We start from the raw sequence: 23,217 nt of genomic DNA, 5'->3' as shown, positions 1-23,217 counted from the left end.
CGCTGTCGCCACCCTGCCCACCCGCTCAGCAGCCACCACTCGGGGTTAATGAACGGCGCTAATTGCGCCCAGCAGCGAGGCACTGACACGGTGCTTCCTCGGCACTCCCGCCCCACGGCCGCCAGCCAATAGAAGGAGGGCGCTCTCATGACGGACAGCCGCTCTGCCCAGTGAGCGAGGCGGGGCGGGGCAGAGTGACGCGGCGGTCGTGTTCCGTGCGCCGGATGCCGCGGCCGGGGCCTCGCCGAGGAGGAGTGCCGTGAAGCGGCGGCGGTGCCGCTGGTCGCTGGGGCGGACGGGAGGCGGCCGGAGCCATGTTGGGCAGCGGAGCCAAGGCGGCCAAGCCGTCCTTCGTGTCCTACATCAGCCCGGAGGTGCGGGGCGCGGCCGGGCGGGAGGGAGGGCTGACGGGGCGGCGGGGTTCCGCGGCGGGTTGTCCCGCTCCCCGCTCCCGTTCTCCCGCTGGGTTTCCGTGCGGTGCGGAGGGCGGACGCTCGGCTGTTCCTTCGCTTGTCGGCGGGGCGCGGTGCTGGCGGCCAGGCTGGAGCGGCCGTTGGGCACGTGGCTTTGGTTCACTGCCCTTCAGCTCGTTCGTGCTGCCGACCGCTGCGTTCCGGGAAGGTTGATCTTGGAAACGAGTCCTTTGTGCTTGTTGTCTTCCTCGATTCCCTGTAGTCTGCGTCAAAATAACGCTTTATCTCCCGTTCTCATGATAGCTTCTGCGGGAAAATGTTTTCTTATCTTGTTAATTAGTACTGAGCAGATTGCTGAAAGGACCTTGGAGAACCCTCTGTTTTGCTTGTCCCTGACTCTGAGATACCAGCGCAGAGTTACCGTGGCCTCTTTAAGTCAACTGTGCTGTACAAAGCCTATTTCCTTATTTGTGGCAGCAGCTCTGTTTTTGTAGGTTTTTCAGCCTTGGTGACGTGCAGTTTTGGCACTTCAAAGCTTCCTTATACTCCCCAGTGAAAGGATATGAGCAGCAGGTACCAAGACTTCTTGGGTCTGCAAATACGTCCACGTGTGAGTCAGTCTTTCACCTTATGAAAGTGGTCCCATTCTACAAATAAAGCTCCTGGAATCGAGGTAGGAGCTTCGCTTGTTAGGCTTGCTAAAAGGTAGTTCACCCTTTAAGCGAGCGTGCTGGGTGATTGTATTTCTCAGTGGAAAAAAAAGGCTGTTGGGAAAAGGCGTAAGCTGCATACATGCAGTGCGCCAAGCCATCAAACCATGGAGCGTAGTTAACCTGGTTAGAACTACTGCTGTGGAACACTGCAGCTCCTGGTGGCTGCGGGAAGGATGATGAGAGCACTTAATGTTGAAAGATGAACTTCTTAATTAATGTACCAGAGCTTGGTCATTTGTTTTTTATTTGTTCATGCTGCTTTCCTCATGTACTTAAATTTCATGGGCCCTTGCAGCTGAAGCTTTGAAATATGTAGATGCTGACTGCTGCCACAAAGCTGCTGTCCTTCTGTGGTTTCAAGAGCTCAATGAAACAGAGGTCAGATGCTGGCAGCAGGTAAAGCAAGTCTAACTCTTTGCTCTGTGAAGTGTTGCTGTCTTTCTGACAACCTATAATTGCCCCATGGCGTGATTGCACAGGAAGCTGGAAGACTTGAATGTTTTTTAGTAGTATTAAAAATACAACTCTAGATATCTAATGAAACCCATGAAACCTGTGGAATTGACTGGAGATCTAGAAAACCATGTTAAGTAGACTAAAAATAAGCAGAAGTGAGTATCTGTCAAGGAACTGTATTCTATGTGCATGTGGAAATGACAACCTTCAGGACACATTTTCTGTACATGTTAACTTCCATGTAGCTGAGTATTGAAACAGGCTGTGCTGGTAAAACAGTGGAAATGTTCCAGGCCCTTTTCTGTGGGACGTAATTTGGTGAACTGGAAACTCTCATCTCATCAAGATTATGCAATTTCCATACTAGGATAGGCTGTAGGCTGTTGGTTTCATTAGCAGTTAGTTGCCTGGAAAAGCACATAGATGAAAGTCACGTTTAGTGTCCTCCTCTGGTAGACTCTTCCACAAAGTGGGAAACAGCTGCACAGGGGCTTTGTGAGCTTAAGGCTACATCTAGATGGCATTTGATCTGATGATGGAGATCAAGCTTGCTTTAAGCTGCTTTTGTTTTTTTTTTGTTGAAGAAGTGAGAATTCTACCCATGGTAGTAGTTCTACATGGCACGGTACAAGTAAGGTGTGAACAGAAGATGCTATTTGTTAAGGAATGGAAGTGGCTTCCGTTGTGTTTCACAGAACGTCTGGAAAAGTGGAGTTTCTGACATCTGGCTAAATATAACCTAGTTATGCTCTGCTGTATGGAGCCACAGATCAATCAGTGGTCTGTTAAGAGTGAGCCCATAGGATGTTGATATTAATGACACACTTCCCCTCAGGACAGACTTGGCTACCCTGCAGGAAATGGAGTGAACACCAGGGTGTAAAAGTCAGTGTTTTGACATGCCTGGTCATAGGCTAGGAATATTTTTCTGTGGGGACACAGAAAACAGAAGCGATGAATTACTTCACACTTCCTAGCTTTAAAACTTAGAAACTGTAAACTTATACAAGATTAACATGCTGAATCACGTCTTCCATAAAACCTCAGTTTGAATAAAAGTTGTGCTGTCAGCCTTGATTAGAAGCTTGCTCTTTATTTTGTGTATATGCTTTGAAGTTAAAATTCTCATGTTAATTCTTGTAAGAGATTAGTTCTTGTATTAACTCGCGGTATGTTCTTTCTCTAACATATGTAAGTATCAACTGAAAACTCAGTGATTCTGTTCCATGCAGTTTCAGAGCAGCAGTAGTGGTGCCTGGTTGTTGCTTTGCCCCATCAGAGCTCTGAGTGAGTGTGGAGTCAAAACAAGATCAGAAAGGGGGGGTGACTGCTGGTTACTCAGTAGATGCAGAGTGTGCCCTGCAGAATGTGAGTGGGACTTAAGCAGCCCGTAACTACTACAAACACTTGTTCCTGGTAGATCATGATATCTCACTGTGTGTTCTGTACTGATGGCTGTCCTGATTAGAGTCATGGGAGCGATGGGTGGTGTAAGGATTAAAAGTCTCCTAAGTAGGCAGCTGGGCTGCAAGCTGACGTGGGGGAAACCGGGCACTGAAGTCAGAGGAGATGAACAGAACAATGTGAGGAAGGAGGAAAGGATAAAAGATGAAACAAATGTGGAAAACATGTGCAGTGATCTAATGGGTACTTGGATAATGGAGCTGTGAAAGGAAGGAAAACAGGCATTTAGAGATTATTTTCAGTACTGTTATTTTGATTAAAATGTGGTATCTCTTCTGTTTTATTTGGAATACAGGATGGGGTTGGACTTGATCAGAAAATAGTCTTTAACAGGAGGCTGAGTGTAGTGAAGTATAGCTAAATTAAAAAAAAAAAAAAAGTCCACAGCATGCTTCAGTATGACGTGGAGCTTCCCTGCAGGCTATTTAAGAAAGCCATTTAACAACATTAGGCAACACCTGGCTATTGAAGCAAAAAGTCCATGGGGAGCGTGGTGTCTGCAGGGCGGTCACAGTGCAGTCAGCTGAGGTTGGCTTGGATCAGTGAGAAGGATGGTGCTGAACAAATTGCTATATGGTGTGCCATGTCAGACTGCAGTTCTGTGTACTCTGAAGTTACCAATCATAACAGCATCAAACGTTGGTGTGTAGCCTCTCACCGTTTACTCAGATAACCTGGAAAAAGGCATGCAGAGTACGATATACATGTACGTAGAGAACGTTTGTACGATGTTCAGTAGAGTGGAGGTCTTTGTTTCCCCCCTTTCTAAGGCAATCCAAACTTCCTGCATAGTGTCCTCTACATGTCTTTTATATATCATTCCTAATAGGACTTTTTGTGTTGTATCTTGAGTAAGACGTGTGAAGATGCTGCTTCAGGCGCTCAGAATGAGGACACTGCAGGTGAAGAAGCACCAGCACAGAGGTGGGGGGAGCTTTCAGTGGTTGTATACATAAAATGCTTGCATGTTTAACTTCTACAAATGGTTGAAGAGTGAAGCTTCCTGTGGTCTGAGCGGATTTTATAGTTTGTTGAAAAGGATAGACCTGCTTCTGCTGCTTTCTTTGCTTTTGGTTCTGTGCTCATTTGTCCTGTTCGTGAACTGGTTCAGCTATCATTAGGCAGTAACAATAAAGCCAAGCACATGTAGAGGCTTCCTATCTGGTCTTACAAACTGTGAATTACCTCATTATGTAGTCACACAAACCTGGGTATAAGAGAGCATAAACTGTACGGCTGTGATTGAACCGGTGTTGAGGAGTGTGCCTTGTTGTGGCTATAGGCACTGGTCAGTTCTAGGATCTGATTGTCCCAAACTGGAACACTCTAGAAACTTTGAGTTGGTAAAGAAGAAAGAGTAGCTAAACTGAGTTCAGTACAGCTTGTACTGTCCTGTGGTTAGTTAACGACTTTTCCTCAGATCTTTGCCTTGTCTCTTAAAAAGAGCAGCATGAAGTGGCTTTAATAGAACTCAATGTTTAAATGCCCTTCTTTGGGAAACAAGTGCAGCAGAATGGATTCTTCGGCAGTGTTCAGCTGTTCATTGCTTGCATATGAATGAAAACCATCTTAGCAGGATTGCTTTTGTGAGGGAATGCAAGTGTTGACTCTCATAGATCCCTTGTTTGTGGAGTTTCAGCAGTGGTAAGCTGTTACATAGGAATTCTGCTTGTAGTTAGTACATCATTCTGTTTCCTGTTAACTGGCGGTGGAGTTGCATTTTTTAAAAGCTGTGTATGTTTGACTGAAGTCTCTGATTTGCTGTGGCGCTATCTAAGTAAAATTCCTGCTGTTTTCAAAAGTCAACTAATCTATCCTTTAACTGCTCGTGTCATGGGGACAAACTATTTTGAACCTGTTATAAGAAGCTTTGTTACATTTTAACGGATAGATGTTAGCTCAGAGGAATCCTTTGGAGTCTTCTTTCTTTTTTCCTGTAATTTTCTGGCAGCACTGAAAAAAATGGTAGGTGTAGTGTGAAGGTTAAGTGATTTATGTATATGCACAGTAGTTATTACATTCTTTGTAATCTCTTTGAGGCTAATAGGAGAATGCCAAGTCAATATACTTCTTATTGTTCAGCAGCAGTGATTGTTGGTGCACAGTTTCTAAGTGAACTGTGCTGTGCCTAGGTACACGTAGTGATATAGGATGCATAACTGTAAAGGCACTGGAAAACACATTGCAGAGCTGCCAATGGTGAAGACCCAACATTAGAAAACCTCATTTCTTCTCTGAACGTGGCAATGGTTGACCTGCACTGTATTTGTATAGTAGCTTGTAACTTCCATTAAAACTGCTTGTGCAAGAGCCTGTCTTGGAAGTCAAAGCCAGCAAACTGTGTTCTGTTTTCTGTGTCAGCTGCCAACTGATCTTTTTTCTTCATAACACCGCTGCTTTTTTAGAACCTTTACCTCTGTCAGCCTGCCTTGAAAGCCTGCTGCTCTCATAGTTTCCTGGTATTTTTAGTTTTACTGTGCAGCTGTAAAACTCTTTTGAGCCTTGAGAGCAAATGTTTATATGCATGGTAAGTGGAGATTATTTTTGTGCTCTCAGAGCCTTTTTTTCCTGTTGCTTATGTCTCCTCGCGATTGCTTGTCTTGATTTGAAAAATCTGACTTTGGATGCTGTCAGAAGCTAAAATTAGTGTGCTTACTGCTGTGGCCCTGGGGGTGGTTTCCAGTTAACTAATAGTTTTCCACAAAAACTTGAGTGCATGCAAAGTGACTCTGACTGCAGGAGGAAGTCTGATCCGTCTGAGCAGGAAGGGTGCAGTGTGTCCTGTTTAATACTCCTTCAGCTGGAGATTTTTAGCCAACTATCAGCACCTCAAGGCTGGAATAAGAAATATTGAGGGTTGAATAGGTTTGTTTCACGCATTTTGAGTCAAAACTGAAGTCCACATATCTTCTGACTTGTGTTTCCCCTTGCTCTGGGATTCTGAAGTCTATTTCACTATAATCTTAGTGCTATTGAGTGACTTGCAAAAATACACGTAAGAAAAGTGAAAACAGCTAACAAAGGATGAGGAATTAAAAACTACCAAGGGTGCATTATAAACAAATACTAGTTATGTGGAAGAGTTTCCAGTGAACTCTCGGAGGCAATGTAACACTACGTTTACACTCATCCATTTATTTTTACTGAAGAAAATTATGCTGTTAGTAATGCTTATTTTTTGTCTGTTCCTAATCAAAGCAATTTCATTTTTGAAGTTTTCAACATTGTGAAACTATCTAAAGGCCAGCTGTCTATTAGATAGATCACTAAGTGGAAAAAGTGTACTGCAAACTTTCTCTTTACCTTAAGAGAGGAAGTACTCTCCCCAGCTTTAATTTTCCTGTTAGCTAGAATGTGAGTGCAGTCGTGTACAGTGTATGTTAAAGATATGATTTCTGCAAAGAAGTAATTATTCTTCTTCTCTCTAGGAAATACATATAAAGGAACCCATTGAAAAGGAAGTAAATCCTCGTTTACTACCAGGTAACTGTGCTTAGAATTAAATAATAAAAGAATTATATAAGAGTTATTATACGTACACTCATTTGTGTACCATAATTACCCAAGTTCCATCCAAGTTGAGGATGGTAAAATACTTGTTTGTGGATTACCTCCATGCAGGTTGAATATTTTAAGTATCTATCTGTGTGGATTATTGAGAATTTATAAAAAGTTGATGTATATTTTGTAGAGAACAGTATCTTCAACTAAGATGCATGTAGAAAATAGTCCAAACTTCCATTTTGTCCTGTTTCTTTAAGGGGGTTTAGGTTTTTTTTTTTACCTTCAAACCGAAGGCCTCGTGGATAGTAGTGAATCTAGTAGATACTTAACTTCTATGTGCTCTCTTTCCACTTTTGAGCTACTTTGGCCTTTCCCTATCTCATTCATTCTATAAGTCTTCTAAAATTTACATTTGTTTGAAAATACAATCAGTGTTTTCCATGGTTAGGAAAGATGAGAATGCTATGACAGAACGCAGGTGAAAGCTTAATGTAGTATTGTTCTGTCACGTTTTCTTTCTAGAAAAGAGTAGTCTAAATGTCTGTACTTATTAAAACCTGCTTTGATTTTAAACTTAAAGTTGTGTACCTGCTAACTTGGAGATTGAAACTTCACTAAACATTTTTGTAACTTGTTTGAGAACTTTAAAATAGTGTGGGATGTGTAAAATAAAGATTTCCAGTAAAGGCTGTGGAAAACTAGCTGTGAGAATGCTGTAATAATTAACTCAGATTTTTTCAGCGTTATTAAAGTTTAGTGGTGTGGAAAACTGGGAGTTTTCAGTTAGCTCATTGACTGTATTAACTGCTCTTTACTGGGGTTTGGGTTTTGTTTTTCAGATATACAAATGTGTAGTGGCTCTTTATTCTTCAGCTACTGGGCCATGGTCAAGATGCTTCTCATTACAAAATATGCTGTGTTCAGCTGAACCACATTTGGTTCATCTTTAGTTGTGTTAGTAACCTGAGAGACTCTCTGGGTACTGATTGCAAGAGCTTCCTATTATTCTTTCTGTAAGTACTTAAATATCTTCAGGCATACAGTTACAAGAAGCTGCAAAGGAAGTAAATGCTAATTTTAAAATGTACTGAAATAATGGTACATATCAGTTATTACAAGTTAATGTTTGTTTTATACAGGTGAACAGCTGCTTTGTGAGGCAAGCACAGTATATAAGTACATACAAGAAGATGGATCAAATCGTGGCACTTACGGAAAACTTGTGTGCACAAACTTCAAGATTGCTTTCCTTGATGACGATTCTACTTCAGATGATAATGTAGGAAGACAAGTCTTCTTATTATGACCAAACAGACTCTGAAGAAGTATAGTCTCTTTGACTAAATAAATTTACTTTTCCTTTATATAAGAATGAATATATATTTATATGAAGTTTTAATGGTGCTAGACTTGTGTTAATCAGTCTGCATCTATTTGATCCATACATATCCTGCCTCAAGCTCAGACTGCTTCAGTGAAAGTATTTGAAGTTTGTATATGGATATTTATAACTAGATGTAGTTTAAGTTTTTATTTTGTGAATCAGTAATTATGTTTAAGCTTAAGTTAAAAGAACAGAATGGTTTGAAAGCTAAATCTACAATTAGTTTAAATCTTACTGCTTGGGAAGTAGCAACTGCAAAAGTGTCAACATCAAACATATTTCTTTCTAATGCTGTGTAACATTGGGCTTGAATTTGGGTTGCATCTACAGAACCATTTTGCAGTTCCAAAAGACTGGGTAGGCCAAAATACAGTGGAAATCCTCAAAATAACTGCTGTATGGCTCAGTAAAGCTCTGCGTTATTCCACTCGGGGACAAATGTCAACTACAAAGATTTCAAGCTGACAAATGTTTTAAAAGCTAAAACATTCCCAGTTCTTAGAAATAACTTGTCTAGTTTCCTTTTCTTTGGTATTCAAATTGAGTCCTCAAAGAGGGGTATTAGTGCAACACTTCTTCAATGTGAACCTGGTTCATTTAGGTGTTGCAAGTGTAGGAAGAACTAATATGTGGCTCTTAGGAGTCCCAGATCAACTTGAAAGTGAGTGAGATGTGTTGATTGCAGTCAGATATTTGGGGAACAAAGTTTCAGGGAATTTAATATTGAAAACTAAGGCTTCTAAAGCAAAATACGAGGTTTTTCAAACCTTCTGAAAGGAATTTGGACAAAGCTGCACAGCCATTCCCACAGATCCCATGAGATATATTCTAAACATGGCAGTGACCTTGCTAATTTCTGTTCTGTTCTCAGCTTGTTAAATCCTGGATTTATAACAAGCTGAGTCAGCAAGTATTTCTCAGTGTAAGTTTATTGTTAGTCGCCTATTCCAGAGTAGTGCAGACCTGGAAATAGTTTGAATGAGCTGACTTTGTTCGCAGCTATATGTTATTTGCTCATGAAGTGTACACAAGCCTTCTGGCACTAGTTTTTTGTGGCATCACTCAAGTTCTTTTTGAATCCTCTGAATTTGTGGAAGGTGAAGGGAGCCTGACAAAACTGGCTTGTGTGACTTTATTTTGCCTAGTGATAAGTCCAATTCTTACGTTGGAATAAGTGTCTTGAGAATACTTGGGATATGCATTCTTTTAAGACACTTTCTGTTTCCTGCCAGTTTCCCACAGCAAGGAAACTTCATAAAAGAGCTTGGATTACATAAAGTTCGTGTATTTCCTGTTTACGGCAGTGATTCTGGTTTAAAACGTGACCTTCAGTAGAAATGTGTGCTTCAAAGTTACTTGGAAAGTAAGAATGATTGTAGACATGGTAGAAACTTAAACATGATCTTCAGCTTATATACCATGCCTGTGTAACTTATGTCTATCTGTATTTTAAGAGCTGTTTCGTGTTTTGTCTTACACAGCTTACAAAAATAAGAGTGAAACTGGTATTGCAGTCTGTGCCAACTACACACTTTACTTGTGAGAAGTGCTAGTTCTTAGTAGTGCAAGATTTCTGAGATTTTTTTCTTGTGTTCTAGGAGCCACAACTTAAGAATAAGATCATTGGAGAAAATGACATAACTCTGCAATGTGTAGATCAAATCTATGGAGGTAGGTCAGCTCTTGATTTAATGTGTGTAAATGCCTTCTAATTCTTGTTCTGTGCATATCGTTTTTAGAAAATGAATGGAGTTTCTACTTTCAGGACTAGGTTGGGTAATCTGGTTAATTTTAATGATGAAATGACAGATAGAAAATCTGCAAGATCCAGTTCCATCCCTCATGCTTGTCTGCCCTAAACAAAATGTAGATTAATCAGTTTCTTCAAAATGCATTTATTTGTGGTGAAAAATGTACAAAGTCTCTGATTAAAATTGTACAAATATCTTATTCTATGTGTCAACTATTTCCCGTAAATATGAAGTTAGAAATTGATTTAAGCAATTGCATTGTAGAGTAGTACAGGTCCGTAATTCCTGAACGCCTTTTGTTTGTACCTAAGGGTACTTTGTTTGTTGAGACTCTTGATTTCTTCAAAATGTCAAAAGTGTTAAAAAATGAGCTTTTACTTTACAAGTCAAAGTGATGTTTTGCAGCAGAGCTTATAGGTATGTCTATGTCACTTTAAAAAAAAAAAAGAAAGTAGGCATGAGACTAGTAATTTGTAAGCAGACTCTACTGAGCAGCCTGATTTTGGATTAGTGTTCAGAGTATTTACAGACAGTGTGTGGATTGGTAAAGGAGTAGATGAGGGAGAATATTGGTGCGTTGTTATTAAAGCGTTTGGTTTTATTTCCAGTGGCCTTGCTGATAGTACTTGAATCATAGAATCACTAAGATTGGAAAAGACCCCCAGGATCATCCAGTCCAACCATCCACCTATCACCAGCAGTACTCACTAGACCATATCTCTCAACATAAAGTCCAATCGTTCCTGGAATACCTTCAGGGTCAGTGACTCTGCCACCTCCCTGAGCAGCCCATTCTACTGCCTGACCGCTCTTTCAGACAAGTAGTATTTTCTAACGCCCAGCCTAAATCTCCCATGGTGCAGCTTGAAGCCATTCCCTCCAGTCCTATCACCAGTTTTAAGAGAGAAGAGCCCGACCCCCAGCTCACTACAACCTCCCTTCAGGTAGTTATAGAGAGCAGTGAGGTCTCCCCTGAGCCTCCTCTTCTCCAGGCTGAACATTCCCAGCTCCTTCAGCTGCTCCTCATAAGCCCTGTGCTTCAGACCCCTCACCAGCTCTGTTGCCTTTCTTTGAACCCGCTCCAGGGCCTCAATGTCTGTCTTGCAGTGGGGGGCCCAAAACTGGACACAGTACTGGAGGTGCTGAGCACTGGCTGGCAAACCTGTTGGCAACACCATTTCTGATGCAAGCCAGGATGCCATTGGCCTTCTTGGCCACCTGGGCACACTGCTGGCTCCTGTTCAGCCCAGCATCAATCGATAGCCCCAGGTCCATTTCCTCTATACAGTCTTCAGCTGCTCCACCCCAAGCCTGCAGTGTTGCCTGGGGTTATTGTAGCCAAAGTGCAGGACCCGGCATTTGGCCTTGCTGAACCTCATCCCGTTGGCTTCAGCCCAGCTCTCCAGCCTGTCCAGATCCCTCTGCAGGGCCTCGCTACCCCCAGGCCGATTGACACTTCCTGCAACTTGGTGTCATCCTCATGCTTACTGAGGGCGCACTCAGTGCCGTCATCCAGGTCACCAATAAAGACATGGAAGAGCACAGGCCCCAGCACCGACCTGGGGCACACCACTCATTACAGGTCGCCAGCTGGATTCAGTTCCATTCACTCTCTGGGCCCGGCCTTCCAGCCAGTTCCTTACCCAGCCAAGAGCGTACCTGTCCAAGCCACGGGCTGCCAGCTTCTGTAGGAGAATACTGTGGGAGGCAGTGTCAAATGCCTTGCAGAAGTCGAGGTAAACTACATCAGCAGCCTTTCCCTCGTCTACCAGACGGGTCACTCGATCATAGGAGATCAGGTTGAGTCAAGCAGAACCTGCCCTTCTGAGCCCAGGCTGGCTAGGTCTGATCCCCTGGTTGTCCCGCACATGCCGTGTGATCTCCCTCAAGACAATCTGCTCCATAACCTTCCCTGGCACACAGGTCATGGTAACAGGCCTGTAGTTCCCCGGATCCTCCTTACAACCCTTCTTGTAGATGGGATTCACACTGGCAAGCCTCCAGTCTTCTGGGACCTCACCCGTCAACAAGGAGCGCTGATAGATCATGGCAAGCGGCTCGGCTTTCACCTCCGCCAGTTCCCTCAGCTCTCTGGGTGAATCCCATCCGGCCCCATGGACTTGTGACAGTCCAGCAGTAGTAGGTCTGTGACTGCGTCCTCCCAAATTGCAGGAGGTTCTGTCTGCACCCCAGCCGAGACTACCAGGTCAGAGAGTGGAGCACCCTGAGGATAACTGGTGTGACCTTTAAAGACAGACGTAAAGAAGGCATCCAGAACCTCTGCCTTTTCCTTGTCCTCAGTGGTCACATTCCCAGCCTCATCCAGTGAAGAATGGAGATTCTCCTTAGTCCTTCTCTTACTGCTGATGTATTTGTAAAAGAGCTTCTTGTTCCTTTTTACCACAGTGGCCAAGTTGAGTTCAAGCTGGGCTTTTGCCTTTCTGATTTTGTCTCTGCACATCTTAACTTTGTATTCTTTCTGAGCTGCCCATCCCTTCTTCCACAGGAGGTAGATTCTCTTTCTTTCCTGGAACTCAAGAATAGCTCTATTCTTGAGGCTCCAGGAGAAAAAGAGAATTGAAGATGCAAAAATACATATTCACAAAAGGAAGTGAACAAAGGGCTGTCTTGAGGGATTTGTTACAGTTTAAAATAAACAATTTTAAAATAAGGTTAACTAACACAGTTGTTTAACTCTCAAGCAAAACTACTAAATTATTCTTCATGTATTTCAAAACTGAACTTATGCTGTCAGAATGAACAAAAATAAACACTGAGCAGATGGTTTGGCTGTAAGTCCAGTTCCTACCTTGTAGCAAGTAATGTGAGTGGGCTTATGTTAAAGCTGATGAGTGCATCAACCCACAGCTTTCAATATTGTTGTAGCTTGCTTGTTTCAAATTGCTGAAACATGGGGTTGAATTAGTTTCTCAGATTTTGCATGGGCAAGTAGGGATAATGTTATTAATTCATGGTGCTGTTCTTTTTGATTTTTTTTTTTTAAATCTTGTTGATTTTGCAGTTTATGATGAGAAAAAGAAACTTCTAACCGGACAACTGAGAAAATACCCAGAGAAGCTAATTATCTACTGCAAGGACCTTAGAGTATTTAACTTCTGCCTCAGATACACAAAAGAAGAGGAAGTAAAAAGAGTAAGTATAGGAACTTCATTTGTTCCATTAACCATTTAAGCATGGTTTAGGTATTAGTTTCTTTGTTGGGGATTAGGGAAGGATGAATTTAATTCTAAGAAATCCATTTAAGTTGAAGTGTTTTGTGAGCATTGCCAATTGAGAGAGACTTCTTTAAGCCAGCCTTATTCATTAAACATTTTTACATACAGCAGTTAAAAAAATAAAATGTAGTCGCACATGAGGATAAATGGAGCATGAGAGTGGTATGTATAATTAGCTTCAGATCCAACAAACTTGTAAAGCTATTCTGTGCTTATGTTGCTTATTTTACAACACTGTGCACTTCAGTCTTGCTAATAGTAAAGCAGTTAGTTTCCTGATAATTCGAGTTTTTTTTAAATGCAAAACTAAATGAGTCAATCTATAAATTGAACATGTAGAATGCTTCTCAGGGAGTCAGGTAAGCATATTGTCCTGAACACAAGGGAAGCCCTTCCAGAAGTTACTCTTCAGCTGCTGTAGACAGAACCCATAGAGCAGTTTTGTTTTAAACCTGGGAGAGGGGATTCAAAAGTGATGTTGTTTACATTAACTGTTTAATTAGTCTGGGTGTTAATTTTTGGTCCTTTCCTAGATTGTCAGTGGCATAATTCATCATAGCCAGACTCCTAAGCTGCTTAAACGCTTGTTTTTGTTTTCTTATGCATCAGCTGCCCCGAACAACACAGGTAAATGTTCTTGTATTTTTAGATGGTATCTGTTGCATGCTGTTAGTTCCTAAAGCAGTCTGGGATGCTTAGTAGCTGAGTTTGTACTTGGTTTATGACTCTACCTGATTAGCAGTCTGCCTCTGAAGATTCATTTGTCATGCATTCTTTCACTTTGTCCTAAAAATCTCAAAATCATCTGCAGTTGGCCTTTGTGAATGTCCATGAAGTTGTGCAGAATTTTTGCAAGCAAGATACCATCTTTGGATTGAAGACTGTTATCAGTATTTTCAAATGCTTTTCGTATGCATTTCTCCAGGGTGCTCTCATCTGGAACATATTTTGCTTATTTTATTACTCTTTTGTGTAGCATTGCAGCGAACCAAACTTCCTGTTCTTAATTTTTTGAATTATTACAGTTGCAATGGCCACTGACAGAGAATTTCCCCTTTCTCTCTTATTTGCAAGCATTCTACTTTTCCCAGGCAACTACAAAAAAACCCATAGGTTCATTTACTGAGGTTCCAGTAGTTATCTGACTTCCTTTTTGCTGATTTATTACATACCTTTCCCTCTTGATCAAACTTTGCTGAAAAATATAGTAATATTCAAAACTTCAGATAAAAGGTTATCAGTGCACTTCTTAGTATTCAGTGGTTTTATCTTCAATTGAAGCAGGTAGCGTTGTTTTAAGTTAACCTGATTCTTGGTGCACCAAAAATACATGCTGCTTTTCCAGAAGAAAGTTTTCCTTGTACCCAAGATGTTAAATGGATACTTATCAAAGTATTTCATGCAATTACAAAATCATTGGATCAGGTGAAACCTTTGGATATCAAGCAGTCATATGCCTTTCCATCTTCTCCACTCTGCCCTGCACTACTCGGAGTAGGCTCAACTACAGCAAATTCCTCAGAGTTGCATCCAGTTGAGTTTTGAATATCTCTAAGGACAGAATCCACAATTCTGGGGCAACCTATTTCATTATTTGACTGCCCTCATTGTTATTCTTATGTTATGGAATTTGCTGCATTCCAACTTGTGCATGCTGCCATATATCATCTCACTGGATACCTCTGAGAGTCTAGCAACAAATTCTTAATTCCTGCTTCTCCCATCTTCCTCATCAGGAGTTTATATGTGTTGAGATCCCATGGAGTTTTCTATTCTCCAAGCTGAATAATTCCAGCATTCAAGCTCTTATCTCTTGTTTCAACAAACCCTGAGTGGATCTTCAACTGATTTGTACAGTTCCTGTCTTGTACTGAGGACCGCAGTGCTGGATACGTTGTTCCAGCAGTGGCCTTTCCAGTTCTGAATTGAGAGGAATAATCAGCTCGTTCAGTTTGTGGGAAGTGGTTTAATTAATGCAGACAAAAAATACGTTGGCTTCCTTTGGTGCAAGGGCACATTGCTGACTTAGGTAATTCATCTGTAACTGCTATTCAGTTTCAACTACAAACATCAGAAAAAGAGGTTTCTCCAGGAAGAGGCTAAGTAAATGTGGAAGAAACTAGTCTTTATTAGCACTGCAGTTGTATCTTCCGTGGAAGTTCCAGCACCACTTATCTTTTCAGTTTTGCAGGATGTTTAATTATGACCAGTGTCCAGAACAATTGACATTACTCCGTAAATTATGTGTCTGTTGAATTAGAATTGTGGCTAAATCGGACTGCTGTTGTAACTGTTGCTGAGGTGCCTAAGTGGAAGCATGGGAAAAGTCTTAGTTGAAATGATTATGGCCAACCGCCGTAATCAATTTCCCATTCTTACTAAATTCCTCAGATGCTGTATTCAGTGTAAAACTCACAGCTGTGATGAAAGAATGAGCTTTAAATGAAATGCGAAATCTGAATTAACATTATTTGTCTGATAGATGGAAGAAACCAAACTGTGATGTTTGATACTCTTGAAGACTGGCGTGATGAGTTGGAGCGAACAAAGGGGAATGTGCAGTACAAAGCAGTGTCTACCAATGAAGGCTACAAAGTCTCCGAAAAGTAAGCTTGCCATGTCTAATAATGAAATTTAGAAATACATCTCATTCGTGCAGAAAATTAATGCTTGGCATCATAAGGTAGTATTATGCCTGATTTTTAGCATCTGATTTGTATTTTGTGTTATAGTATGCTTTGAGCTGGGAGGTTGTTTTATGCAATCCTTGCTCAAGCAGAATTAACTTCCAAATTAAGTTTAATCAGAATAGTTCTGATTATCTCCAAGGGTGAAGAACACCACGTTAAAGTGGAATTGAAATAATGTGGGTCTAGTATCTGTACTTTATCACACTTAACCAGCCAGCATGACACTTGTTAAAAACTCAAATCACATGTAGTTAAGTGTGGTTTTTTTTTTAAATTTTTGGGTGGAAAAAAAGTAACTGGTTTAAAGTATATCAGCGAGTGTGCTGGTGGAAATTAAATTATTGCTCCAATAGTGGAAGGTTAGAGATGTATATGCATTCCAGTTTAGCTAAGATGTTTGAGATCTGTACAATACATTGTATACTACTGTTCAACAGTCAAATCCTGTAAAGTTTCATAGATCTTGGAAAGAAAGTCCAATTTTCAAAGTAGAGCTAAATCTTAATTACTCATTCTGGATCTGCTTTGAGACTCAAGATAAGGTTAAATACTTATCATGGCTTGTGTGGGCCTTAAACATAAGTCATATCTTACTGGAATAATATCTACATTGGAAACTCATGATATATTAAATGACATCCTTGAATTGTGACTCGCATGGCTTACAAGATGAAGAAATTGAATTAGTTATCTAATATTACATGGATATGGTTGAAACAGCTAGTAGTGTGAGAACAAAGACTGCCTTAATGATCATTCTTGGATATTATAATTGAATGTGGGATTTAATTGCAGCCTTAGGAAGCCAGGGTAGTGCTTCAGTGAAAATGAACAGTTCAGGATTGGAAAAAAATATTAACAAGCTGAAAATTTTATTGAGGACAGAATTATCTAGTTGGAAAGATTTTTGTTGCTCTAAGACTGAATACATAATTAGCATGTGGGCTAAAGCACACGCCAGCATTAAAGGAGTTTGGAGATTGTTCTTCGTTCTGTTCCCAACTGCATGAAACTTTTTTTTTGTCATCTTAGGTTGCCTTTGTATTTTGTTGTTCCCATATGCGTTTCTGAAGAGAGTATTTTGAAGTATGAAGGCAGAGGCATTCCTGTAAGTATATATGCATGTGTGGCTGAGGTCAATAATCATATTGAGATGATAAAATTCAACTAATACTCTGGATGTTAATGCATTCATCTTCAAAATGTGTTTCTAACAGTTCACATTTAGTTTACGTAGCCTATAGTAAAGGAAATAGATTTTGGAAAGAGAGGTGCACGAAGTGTTCTGTATTCCCTTGAATGGTGTGAAGCAAAGAACGTAATCTGCTGATTCACAGACCTGTTTACTTATATCAAATATCTAACATCCTATACTCTGCACGTACTGTTCACTTGTGTTTCCATCAGCCTGTGTCTCATGACACTGAGTGCTGACTGTTACCCAGCTGGGGCAGGATGTAGGGCTGGAAATGCATTTTGAGTATAGAGGTGAAGACCTGCATGTGCAGGTATAGTTGAACAGCACAGTTAGCCAGTTTGAGTACTGGTAAATAGTATGTCTATAACAGTGCAGCATTTCTACAAGGCCAGTAGGGGGAAAGAAAAATCAAGTAATTCTACCAGTCTCAACAGAAAATGAAACTATATATAAGTATAAATTATATTCTACTACCTGTAGCTGGATTTGGTTTCCTGGCTTGCACCACTCTTGAAGAACTGGTAAGACAGAATACAGACAAGAAGCAAAGTAACCTCACTAAGGATATTTGACCTTAGTTGCTGAGTGTCTATCAAATTTGCCAATTAAAAACATGTATACTTATACTCTTAATCAGTTCATGAAAATAGTTCTTTTCTGTCCTGTCTAATCTTTACTTTCTGATAGTGAAGATCAAAATAATTTAAATTACTTGCCTTCATTTGACCAGACAATATAAAGAAGCTTTTTATTGCACTTTGCATTGGTTAGAAGCTTAGTAGAATTCTTCTTATTTCAAATCCTCTACAGGAAGTTTGTGTTCAAAATATCTTGGCTATATCTACTCTGATGGGACTCGAGAAGGTGCATAGGGAAGTGAGAAGCTTTGAGGACTGACCTCTTGTAAAGAATACTTGTAACAGTGCAGTTTGTTCTATGAGGGCTGCTCCAAAAGTAATGCCTCCTATTTGATTCTGTCTGCCCACAGTGTCAGAGACAGTTGTTGAGAGTATGACTGTAGAGACTGAGCCTTCCCAGCTAATATTGCTTTATGTCTTGTTGCCATGCCACTGATGGCAGCGAAGGTCAGATGCCATTTTGTCAGGCTGCCAGTGGAAGTGCATATGAAGCAAAGATGTGTCATCGAATTCCTCCATGTGGGGAAAAATTGCAGCCATCAATGTTCATTTGCACTCGCTGAACGTTTGTGGACACCAAACGTTGGATGACAGCACAGTGAAGCTGCAGTGGTGCCTTTTAGCAATGGTGACAGCACAGTGGGTCACTCCCCTGGTGCAGAGTTTTAAGTGTGGCATGCATGCTTTTATTCATCACTTGTGAAATGCATAGCTAATGGTGGTGACTACATAGAAAAATGTGTTTTGTAGCTGAAAATTTGTTCTATTAATTAGTGTTATTGTGCTCTTTGTAACTTGCAATTCCTGTGAAAATAAGTAGGCATCACTTTTCTGTGTGTTGCACAACCTGTGTAGCTGTGGAGCACATGTTTAATGTTTCATGGGCTTAGTTACTCTTTACGTACAGTTCATGTGGAAAACCATGAGAGTGTATATATTGTGAGTTATTTTGTGGCTTAGCTACTAGAAAAATACTACTATTCCTGATGACTGTTGAGTTATTTACAAGAGCCATCTTCAGCAGATCTTCCAATGTAAATAGCGTACTGAGGCATGTAATTGGGATGCAAATAGAGAAGAACTTTGCTATTACTGAATTGTGAATACATAAAACATTCAACAAAGCACAGCGTAAAAAGATTTCCTGTAATGACTCAGTCAGCTACTTTGTATGAAATGGTTTATCAACTTCTATCACAGTAAATGTCTTTCTGCAGATTTGGTGTTGGTCTTGCCATAATGGTGCTGCTCTTCTCAAAATGTCTGCATTTCCCAAAGAACAGGATGACAGCACTTCACAAATGCAAAAAGCCTTCTTGGATGGGTCAGTAATAGCTATTCTGTCCACAACACTTTGCTTGGTATGGACCTTGCTTCTCTTTTTCCATATATGCCATATCTTTAAGCTTGCACGCATCAGAGCTAGAACTAAAAGTAGTTTACTGTAGTGAAATGGGTTTAAGTCCTTGGTCTAGTAGCATCCCTGGTCAGTTGTGCAGGACTGTAATGTCATTACAGACTTACTTGCAGAAATATATAATACCAGACTAATCTCTGTACAAACCATCCTTCTTAAGTAAAGCAGTGCCAACTCTGTAGTTCTTAACTACAGTAGTAGTATCATTAATTAATGTTTGCAAGTGAATGAGTCCAAACTCTTCATCTCTAAACATGATTTTTTTTAGTTGAGGTTAATCTTTGTAAAATCAGCTGTCTTCTCAGCTGGTTTGTAGTAGTTCACTACAAATGTGTTGGTAAGACTTTTTTTTTTAAAGCTGAATTAGTGAGTTGGTGCAGCTCAGCAGTTTGAAAAATGTGAAAGCTGAGATAAAGAACACAGATGCCTGCTGATGACTTGCTGCTTCCCTACACCCAGCTTTTTTTTTTTTTTTTTTTTTTTTAACTTATTTGGTGTCCTGGAGAGAACTTATCTAATAATTTGCTCCTAAGAGGTGAAGTCAAGTCAGTGTATATTATCTGCTTCACCACTAGCCACTTGTTTGCCATAGATGGGAGCCTGTTAATCAGAGAACTAACAAATAGTAACTTAATTTGGCTCTTTATTTTTAAATACAAGAAGTTCTTAATTATATTTCCATGTGAGAGGCTTCTGACCCTTCCTACAGATTCTCAAGCATTTCCTTCTGAAATGGGGAAGTTTGTGTGTTGTGGCTCTTAATGCTGTTTCATAATGTGGAAGTAAAGCTAACAGTAAGCACTAATAAAGTATCTACTGATATTCTGATCCTTATCTGTGGATTCTGAACTTGTGGGCAGTATTGGTGTTTATGTATTTTTGCTATGGAATGGAGTACTGGTAGTTTACCACTAATATTTCAAAATGCAGGTGCAAGATGTCCATAAGGATGTGTTAACGTGTCACTGTAATGGGAATCTTAACTAAGTCACACAGCAGATGTATATAATTGACAGCATATTTTATTGGAAAGGTTTTAGAGCCGAATATCCTGCCACTAATCGTTTATTTCAGTTTGGAAGAATTGTCATAATTGACAAGTTAATGCTTTTGCTTGATGCTCTTCTGGTCTGATGCATCCTCTAGTAGATCTGGTGACCTACATTTCTCAAAGGTACTCCTGTAATTCTTATTTAAAGCAGTCTTCTGTTTTACAACAACCAGGAAACAAAATACTGTCCTGTGCTGACCAATTGCCTACAACTTCTGAATTATAAGCTGCAGTAGCTTTTGCAAAAACTTTACAACAAAAAGTGTAACAATAGCTATTTACAAAGTCGATGCTTAGTATCTTACTCATACACAAATACACAACCTCTGGAGCATGAGTGAGAGGGTCCTCTCTGGTTCAAACCAAAGCTTACCTGGCCTAACATTTTTCTCCCCTCCTAGGGGAAAATGCATGTGTATAGAGAAGTACAAGGGAGGGATATACTGTCTTGTTTAAGTTGAAGTAGTTTCTTCTTTTACTCTCATGTCTCATGAACAGATTTGGTAGCTAAGTGCCAGAATGTAACTTGGTAGAAGTCAGGGAAAATTGTCTGCTGGGAAATGTGGGTGTTTCTATCCATCCTCTTTCTGGATTTGCCTGTAAATAGTCTTCCATTAAAGTAATTTTGGCGTCTGTTGGGAAGACAATGCCTACTGAGGAAGCAGTAGTAAAAATCAAACAGTCTTTGTAATATTCATAAAGTGCACAATTATGTATGGGCATTACTCTTCTCAGTGTGAGAGGTCAGAGCAGCAAAAATTTTCATAAGCTTGTAGACAAGCTTCCAATCAGTATGTAGAATTTCATGGAGGCCACTAGCTTTTGGGGATCTCTGTCTCTTAGTCTTATAGTGATTTCCCAAACTTACTCATATTAACTTTGTATTTAGTTGGTGCATTATTTGACCTGTGAAGCAGAAGGCTTTAATCTCTTGGTGATTTGATATAGAATCTATAGGACAATTAGAAAACCTCCCTATGAACTCCTGAAGACAGACGACTTATCGAGCAGCCTTCCATCTCTGCAAGAAATCCAGACTGCGTACACAAGATTTAAACAGCTGTTTCTGATAGGTACGTTGACCTTCAAAGTAGTCCTGTCTCTGAAATCAGTGAACGAATGACAGCGCTGTTCTGTGTCTAATAAAGGTAGCCCTTCTCTTGGTGCCTTATTTTCTGATACTGTTTAAATGCAGACTTATCAGTATGTAGCTAAGGACTGTGCCCATGACTGGCAGGCTAATGGATATCTGTAGTTCTTAGACTTATCTCTTGCTAAGCAGTCACGGTATTTGAAAATCTCCTTAGAAGAGCAGCTTTTACCGAAGTTTAAATGTTCAGTAGTATACATTAGGGGGATTGCAATTGTGACAGACTTCAACTTTCTCTGATACACTGAAATTGGATGTTTGATGTTAAGATTTTTTTAATCCTTTGGGTTGTATCAAGTACTAGTTTAAATGCTAACTTTTCCCATAGACTACTGTTTGTTGGACATAAGAAGCTGACAATCATTGAGGCACTGTATATTTGCAGCATAGCTTTAATACATGATAGCTCTAATGCCTTTTGGTTTTATATGTAGAATGTAGTGGAAATTGATTGCAAATTAGTATGGATAATTTCTGGTAAATTTTCTGGAAAGGTTTTTGATACCAAAGAGAAAGGTAGGATATGAGAACTCATCAGAGGTTCATAGTGAATATTTCTTTTTCCTAGAATGTGCTCTCAAAATCCTTCATACTACTTAAGAGCTAAAAACAATGGGTTATAATTTCAATGTAGTCTTACACGCCTATGAGAAAAAGACCAGCTTAAGTTTAAGACATGTATCAGGAAATGCTGTATGCCTTTTAATCAGAAAGATGTAGGCTTGAAAGAAGCTGAACAAAGCAATAGCTCCCCTTCTTCTTTGCATTTAGCCTAAAGCTTTTGCACTCTTGATCCCAAACTTGACGGCACTGCAGCCTTGTTATCTGCCGACGTGAATGAGCTGTTCAGCTTGTCATTCTTGTCTGATGTACTTCAATCAATATGAACTACTGATTGTCAGAATCCTAGCAGCATCAAGCCCCAAAACAGGAAAACCAAGAGCAAACCCAAAGTAAATTATTTCTGAGAGTAGTTCCACACTGCGTGTTTGAAAAGTTCTGGATTTTTGGTTCTGAAACACTTATCTGAAAGACTTTCTAGCTAAACAGCCGACATATCATACTCAGTCTTCATAGAGGCCAGAGCAATGCTCTTAAGTGTCTCCACATTCTTATACTTTGTGTAGCTTGTGATAAACAGGAACTGAACTCAAACTCTAAATACATGATACTTCATTGGATTACTCACGGAAATTAGAAAAATTCTTTTAATCAAGAAAAAAGCACAGATTTTACTGTTCCTTCATAGCTAGCCTGTCATCTTTTAAATGATGCAGTATTCTTTTGAAATTCAAGTTTGAGACAACAAACATGTACAGGAAGCTCAGTAGTGATAAAATGTGTAGTCAATTCTTGCTGGGAGAGCTAAGATAACAGTGTTTGTTATATTCTTCATCGAAAAATATGCGTAAAATTAGTATTCAAATCCATAACAAAATGCAGAAGTGCAATATTAAACAGTATTTAGCTACAACTTCTGGTCTATCTGCCTGGTTTTCAAATCTAAGTTAATCACTTTTCAATTGAACACACAATCTTCTATGTGTAGCAGCTGCACAGAAAAAGAAACATTCAACAATTGAAGTATTGAATAAATACCATTGGGCAACACTGTTTAGGCTGCTAGTTGATCTTCTGAATGCATTTCACTCTTCTGGAGTTTTCACCATGCATTCTGCACCTGCAAACCAGTACTTAACTGCAAGACCTGCAAGAATGTTGTGTACATTGGTGATAATAGCTGAGTGAACTAGATTCTGGAAGGATCTCTCTTTGAGTTTGCATTATAAAATATGCTCTAACTTCCATCTGGGCTCTCACCTCAAAGTAATGCTGCCTGATTTCAGTAGCACTGTCTCCAGGCAATGTGTATAGTTCACCAGTGAAGTAATTCCTGCTGCCCTTTGTTGACAGCTTTGCACTAACAGATGTCCTCTTTGGAGTTGATGCACCACTGTCTTTTTTTTTCTTTCCCTTCCACTTCCTTTTTTGCCTTTGCCTTCAGTAGGTTCCTATTCAACATCAGGATCTTCATCTTTCAAGGTCAGATGAGATGAAGTGCTGTAAATTGAACATAAATGCCTAGTTTCCAGAGTTATAGGATCTAAGTATTCTCCTGCCACAACTTTGCAAACTCATACTCAAATTTTCA

At 40.1% G+C, this 23,217-nt stretch overlaps 1 protein-coding gene across 1 annotated transcript in view; it reads left to right on the top strand.

The window, feature by feature from the left end:
• Positions 1 to 204: 204 nt before the first annotated feature.
• MTMR12 (myotubularin related protein 12) overlaps positions 205 to 23,217 on the top strand; it is a 33,799-nt gene continuing 10,786 nt past the window's right edge. The window contains exons 1-10 of the mRNA XM_048931185.1: positions 205 to 374; positions 6,475 to 6,529; positions 7,690 to 7,829; positions 9,533 to 9,605; positions 12,708 to 12,838; positions 13,455 to 13,548; positions 15,404 to 15,527; positions 16,644 to 16,719; positions 18,665 to 18,771; positions 20,864 to 20,988. Coding sequence (XP_048787142.1) covers positions 315 to 374; positions 6,475 to 6,529; positions 7,690 to 7,829; positions 9,533 to 9,605; positions 12,708 to 12,838; positions 13,455 to 13,548; positions 15,404 to 15,527; positions 16,644 to 16,719; positions 18,665 to 18,771; positions 20,864 to 20,988 — 985 coding nt within the window. The 5' untranslated portion in view covers positions 205 to 314. The remainder of the gene's footprint in view (positions 375 to 6,474; positions 6,530 to 7,689; positions 7,830 to 9,532; positions 9,606 to 12,707; positions 12,839 to 13,454; positions 13,549 to 15,403; positions 15,528 to 16,643; positions 16,720 to 18,664; positions 18,772 to 20,863; positions 20,989 to 23,217) is intronic.

The sequence above is a fragment of the Lagopus muta genome, chromosome Z, assembly GCF_023343835.1.
Source record: "Lagopus muta isolate bLagMut1 chromosome Z, bLagMut1 primary, whole genome shotgun sequence".
Lineage (NCBI taxonomy): Eukaryota > Metazoa > Chordata > Aves > Galliformes > Phasianidae > Lagopus > Lagopus muta.
This window is presented reverse-complemented; position numbering and strand designations above follow the sequence as displayed.